Source organism: Alosa alosa, chromosome 14 (assembly GCF_017589495.1).
Source record: "Alosa alosa isolate M-15738 ecotype Scorff River chromosome 14, AALO_Geno_1.1, whole genome shotgun sequence".
Classification (NCBI taxonomy): domain Eukaryota; kingdom Metazoa; phylum Chordata; class Actinopteri; order Clupeiformes; family Clupeidae; genus Alosa; species Alosa alosa.
The window spans coordinates 13,023,361-13,029,424 of NC_063202.1; the positions used below are offsets into that span (position 1 = coordinate 13,023,361).

At 49.7% G+C, this 6,064-nt stretch overlaps 1 protein-coding gene across 1 annotated transcript in view; it reads right to left on the reverse strand.

The window, feature by feature from the left end:
- Window positions 1-1,051: 1,051 nt before the first annotated feature.
- LOC125307643 (rap guanine nucleotide exchange factor 2-like) overlaps window positions 1,052-6,064 on the reverse strand; it is a 104,642-nt gene continuing 99,629 nt past the window's right edge. The window contains 3 exon segments of the mRNA XM_048263697.1: window positions 1,052-4,016; window positions 4,173-4,454; window positions 4,935-5,392. Of these exon segments, the coding sequence (XP_048119654.1) occupies window positions 3,991-4,016; window positions 4,173-4,454; window positions 4,935-5,392 (766 nt within the window). The 3' untranslated portion in view covers window positions 1,052-3,990.

Sequence of the window (6,064 nt, forward strand, 5' to 3'; positions counted from 1 at the left end):
GATAAAAACACTAAAGATGGATTGTGGAAATTTGAAGACAAAAAAATCTTGTTCCTTAGACTCTATATTAGCAAAATATGCAAAAAAAAATATTTTTACATGAAAATCCAGCGGGAGCCTATTGTCCAAACACAGCGTACTGTACTATTAGCTGAGGCTCTAATTACAAATGCTTAGAGGCATCAGATGTGCGGTGGGATTGATGGTGTAACTGCTTGCAGTGCCATTGAGACTCATGGTTTGAAACCCATGTGAACCTTCCATGTTTCGGGCGACTTCGTTTTAATCTTCTGGTCACATACTGTAGCATGTTTCGTATTGTGTGGATAACGCTGAAGTGGACATGCATTAGACATTAACTGGTACACGTTTCTCCGAGATCCTCATATTATGCTGTCTCACTTTGCAAACACTTTGTGAAAATGACAATCTTTGGCGCTCCATTTTATGCAAATGTCACCAGTCAACATCACGGACCAGACAAACTGGAACACCGGTGCTCCACTGCTGAGTCATGCTTTAGCTCGCTCCCGCTGCGTTCACTCCTGTACACTGCTGAGTCATGCTTTAGCCTGCTCCCGCTGCAGTCACTCCTGTACACTGCTGAGTCATGCTTTAGTCTGCTCCAGCTGCATTCACTACTGTACACTGCTGTCATGCTTTACGGCCTCTACACACAGTTGCGTTCCGTCAACGCATGCCAGTGGGTGTTCCCGACGGTAGCTATGCAAATGACTTGAAGTATAACCGTAATTTGATTGGTTGGTGCCCTCCGTCGATTGGCTTGATTGGCCGGTGCCGTCTGTCGGTGCAGCAACAGCTGAACTTCTCAACGCGAGCGACAGAAGAAACGCGACGCAACAGACACACAATTCAGTTCGGCAACGGATGACGTGAGCCCATGTACACTGCTGAGTCATGCTTTAGTCTGCTCCAGCTGGTCGCTCCTGTACACTGCTGAGTCATGCTTTAGTCTGCACTGATGCTGAGCGCCAGTGCTTCACTGCTGAGTCATGCTATCGTCTACATAGAGGAGGAAATGAGGCAGGGAGACAGTTGTCTTTTTTATTTGTTCTGACATACACTTGTCAGTTAAAAAAAAGTACGAGAGAGTTACACATTTCAAGTTACTTCCATGTCTTATCTTGTGCAAACACTAGATGGTGCCAGACGTCAGTCGACGAGACAGTATTCAAAAGGGGCAAGAAGATCTGAAGAGAGTAAGTGCATTTTTAAACCTAGGACTCGTTTCCGGTCATCGTATTTATTCATCCTCCAGCTTCATATCAACTGGACGTTGAGGCATAAACATAGTACAATTTCTACAAGTCAACAAAAATATAACCAATATGTACAATTATTGTATTAAAAATACAAAAAAAGAAAACAAAAGAAAAAAAAATAACAGCCAATACATACTCCACCAATTGTCTTTTTAAAAGACGTACAGGTAAAAGTATCAGGAGGAGAATGAAGATTTTCACCAGCTAAATAAGCACTTCTCACATGACATCACACATGACATCACACATCACGTGGTGTAGCCAAGCTACCTACTACCTTTACTCTTCTGCTTGTACAGGGTTGTGCAACGTTTTGTGTGTGTGTGTGTGTGTGTGTGTGTGTGTGAGGACCGTGAGCCATAGAGGCCTGCAACCTGCAGCCTTCACATCGAACAAAGACAGGAAGCAAACCAGAAACAAAACCACACAGGAAGTGATGTCACAGAGATTCCATGGAGAACACTGTAACTACAAGGTTTTCTAACTCAGTTCACAAAAGTCAGATTTTCTTTTTTTTTCTCTACAGGCTGATCAATGTGATCAGCGTTACCATAGTGACAAAAGAAGAGGAGGTGTGGGGGGGCTTGTCTGGGCCACATCTGGGCCAGAGTCTGCAGGGACGTCTCCACCTCTGCCCTCCCCAACCCCCTCCACATGAATAAAAACAACCCATCAAACAAATACAAAACAGTCTAGAAAGCATCTGGAACCCTCCAGAATCCAGTCTAGAACGTGTCTGGAACCCTCCAGAGAGCGCAGTCAGTCCAGGATCTCCAGCAGCAGAGAGGGAAATGTGGATTTGTTCAGTGGACACACCCTCCTTCAGTTCCAGTAAAAGTCAGTGCGTGGATGGAGACACGGACACACACACACACGCAGCCATCAGTTTCAGATAAATATGAGCAGATACACACACCCACACACACACACACACACACACACACTCGCTCCTGTAGGACTCCACTGTTGATCTAGTGAGGAGATTATAAACCCTTCATGTGATTAAGAAGTGTGTGTTCACACACCTGATGGAAGTACAACGCTCTGATACTTTACCCCTCAGATGCCCCTCTGCCCCCTCAGATACTCCTCTGCCCCACCCTCTGAGTCATACTCCGCTCCCCCGAGTGCCCCGCTCCAGTGGCGCCTGCCCTCACCATGCAACATGCCCCTGGGTTAAACGCCACCTATGGCATCCTACAGTTATCCTGCTAGCCATTTAGCTCTTAGTCCCACTCCCACTAACATTGCTATGCAGTTAGCCTGCTAGCCATTTAGCTCTTAGTCCCACTCCCACTAACTTTGCTGTGCAGTTAGCCTGTTAGATCCAATACCCACTCCCAGTAACTCTGTTGTGAAGTTAGCTTTCTAGCTCATAGGCTTGCTAGCACACTCCTGCTAATTTTGTTGTGCAGTTAGCCTGTTAGCAAGTTATGCCCCCTCCCCCCTGCTATTTTCTGCAGTTAGCCTGATTGGTGGTACTCCACTTCCAGCTATCCCAGTTAGCTTCTTATTCCCATGCTAGCTGGCCCTCCAGTTAACCGGTTAGCTCTTATTTCCATGCTAGCTGGCCCTCCAATTAGCCGGTTAGCTCTTATTCCCATGCTAGCTGGCCAGCAGATAGTCACTTAGCTTGTACACTGCTGGCTAGGCTGCTAGCCTGTTAGCCAGATATCAGAGGGCCTCCTGCGCCTCAGGCACCGTTTGTTGGGATCACACTGGACATGTCCGTCCAGTCCTGTCCTGTCAGCTCTGGAATCAGTGTGTGTGTCGGGGATGGAGTGTGTGGGCTGAGGATGGAGTGTGTGTGTGTCGAGGATGGAGTGTGTGTGTGTCTGTCAGGGATGGAGGGATGGAGTGTGTGTGCTGAGGATGGAGAAAGGGCGTGTTCTTGACAGAGGCACTTCCCAGCGTGTGGAGGAGTTAGGAGTTGCTGCTAGTGTGCGGACCCTCCCACGCCACCCCTGACCCAAACAGAGTGCATGATTGGACACCAGGAAGCCCCGCCCACGGACCTGCTCCAATGGTGAGCATGGTCAGGTAGCAACAGTGGCAGTGGCCAATGAAAACGCTCTGTTGATGGCTCTCCAGGCCGTCACTGATATGATGACACTACGATAATAATGATGATGATGATGATGATGATGATGATGATGAAGGTTGGTGTGGAGTGATGTCACACCCCCTGTCCAGTGGGTGAGCTGGAATTTCAGTGTGTGTGTATGCGTGTGCATGTGTGTGTGTTGTTGATATAAAACAGTTTAAAAAGTGCAGATGATGGATGACTCCAGAGTGGGTGTGGCCTCAGGAATGCTGTTGTCCGGACAACAGAAGTTCGCAGTTTTTCTTCAAATTTATTATTCAAACATGAATGTCGCACCTGTGTATGTGTGTGTGTGTGTGTGTGTGTGTGTGTGTCAAAGTGAAATTGTTTTTGTAGTCTTGTCATATGTTCCAAAGTGCAGGCATTGAGTTTGAGATCCCAGTCTCTTCTCTAAGTCCCTCCCCTCCAGTCCTTCACAGTACGGCGCAGGGCGGGGTAACCCGGGGTAACCGGGGTAACCCCCTCCCCATTGCTTTAAGGCAGAGAAGACAGATGGATCCACCAATCAGGAAACGGCAGGCAGCACCGCTGGGCGTGGCTCAATGTCTGTCTGCTGAAATCCACGTCAGGACTGCCCTCACACACACACACACATACTCACACTCACACTGCAGACACCTGCTCGTCCTCTGTAAGACAAGAGAGGGAAGAGATGGTCAGTAAACACACACAAAACACACAAACACACACTCTTAAAAATATTCATGCATGCATGATGCATGTGCAACTGAAACAAACATAGACAAACATAAAGCTGCTCAGATACAGTCCTGGTCAACTCTTACCCTCCTCTTCCTCCTCCTCCTCCTCCTCCCCTCCGTCCTGGGAGTGTGTGTGTCGTGTGTGTGTGTCGGCTGAAGCAGCGAGAGCTTGCTGGGAGTCCGGCGAGTGTGTGACGAGCCGGGAGCGCTGCAGCGCGGTGGTGTAGTCCGGTGGCCGGCGCCCGCCGTGTGTGAGTGTGTGTGCGTGTGCGGGCACGCTGCCCTCCATCGTCACATCTGAGAGGGTGAGGCCCGTGTACCCGGGTGGCGTGGGAGGGGGGTCACGATACCGCCCCTCCTTACGCGCTGCAGGGGACACAAGAGACACACGTCAATCATCTCATCACGGGCCAATCGGCTGTCATCAATCACACTGGCCAATCAGCTGTCATCAATCATCTCATCATGTGCCAATCAGCTGTCACCAATTATCTAATCTCTGGCCAATCAGCGGTCACCAATCACACTGGCTAATCAGCTGTGACCCAACACAACCAACTCTACCAAAGTCCCACCACTGGGCAGTCACCTTGGTAACCGCGTCGGGTAGTTATTTTGGACTAACAAGATTAGAGTCTTATTCAAATGAATACTATAGCATCCAATTCTAGAATGATCAAATGGGTAGGCTATAAAAGAGTGCAAAGTTATTTGTGTTACTTTATGGCATAACATTCAGAATCTTTACACCCCTAAAAAATAGTGAGCAGTATAGTGACTCATTGCCAACGTGTCGCCTTAAAGCCCCTCTCACAGAAATGTGCTGGCTGCCATGGTAACACTTACTGACGACAGCCTTGGTGTTGCCGACGGTGATGGGGGATGGGCGGCGGCTGGCCTGCTTGGACTCCTCGGAGCCGGTGGAGGTGATGCTGCTGGAGTCGGCGTCGCCACTGACGTCCTTCCCGCCACGGCGCTTGATGGTGCCCGTGTCGCCCTCCGGCTCCTCCCCCCAGCACGCCACCGAGGACGAGGAGGAGGAGCCAGCCGATGACGCCCAGCTGCCACGCCCCGCCCACAGCCCCGCCCCCTCCGCCAGCGTCTCCCAACTGCGGCCCTGCTGCATCGTCTGGATGTTGTCATGGGAACCGCTGGAACAAGACGTCCAGCTGCCCCGGCCACTGTCGGCAGCATCCAATGACACGCGGTCGCCCTGGTCCTGCGTCAGCTCCTCCGAGCTGGGAGAGGACAGCACCGTCGCACCCGCGTACAGAGCACGGCAGTCCTGCATGGATGAGTACGACCTGCACACACACACACACACGCACGCACGCGCACACACACACACACACACACGGTGAGTTAGGAGCTATATATAGGAGCTTTATGCTGAGCTTGTTATGAGGATGCAGCTCTGGGCTGTACTGGTTGATAGGTTGGCATGTGTGTAAACAAATCCGGCAAAATACCGGCAGTTGACATCTCACCAGAACTGCAAATTAGCCATTAACCATTTTTCCTGTTGATATGACCAACATATGCATATTTAAATATTATATGGACAGGCATGAGTGTGTATGCGTCATACCCAGGCTGTACTGGCCGGTGTGTGTGTGTATGTGTGTGTTGTCCTACCCCAGGCTGTACTGGCCGGTGTGTGTGTGTGTGTGTTGTCCTACTCCAGGCTGTACTGTGGGGTGTACTACGAATCTCGATTAGTGGGTTAGCGAGGTATGTTGCGCTCAAAGCTAGGGTATGCTGTGACACGAAAGTGGATTTGTTTTAGTGTCGCTATTTCACCATGGCATCTTATGCTGTCAACCAAACCTGGTCGGGAGGAGGTTTTGTGCTAAGTTATAGCTCAAATCGTGTAATCTACCGCCCACTGACCAATCAATTGTCTTAAAAACGAAGTTCTCTCTCGTGTAGGATTCTGTCATATATCTTACAGGTGGAGCTCCGCCTCTACTAACATT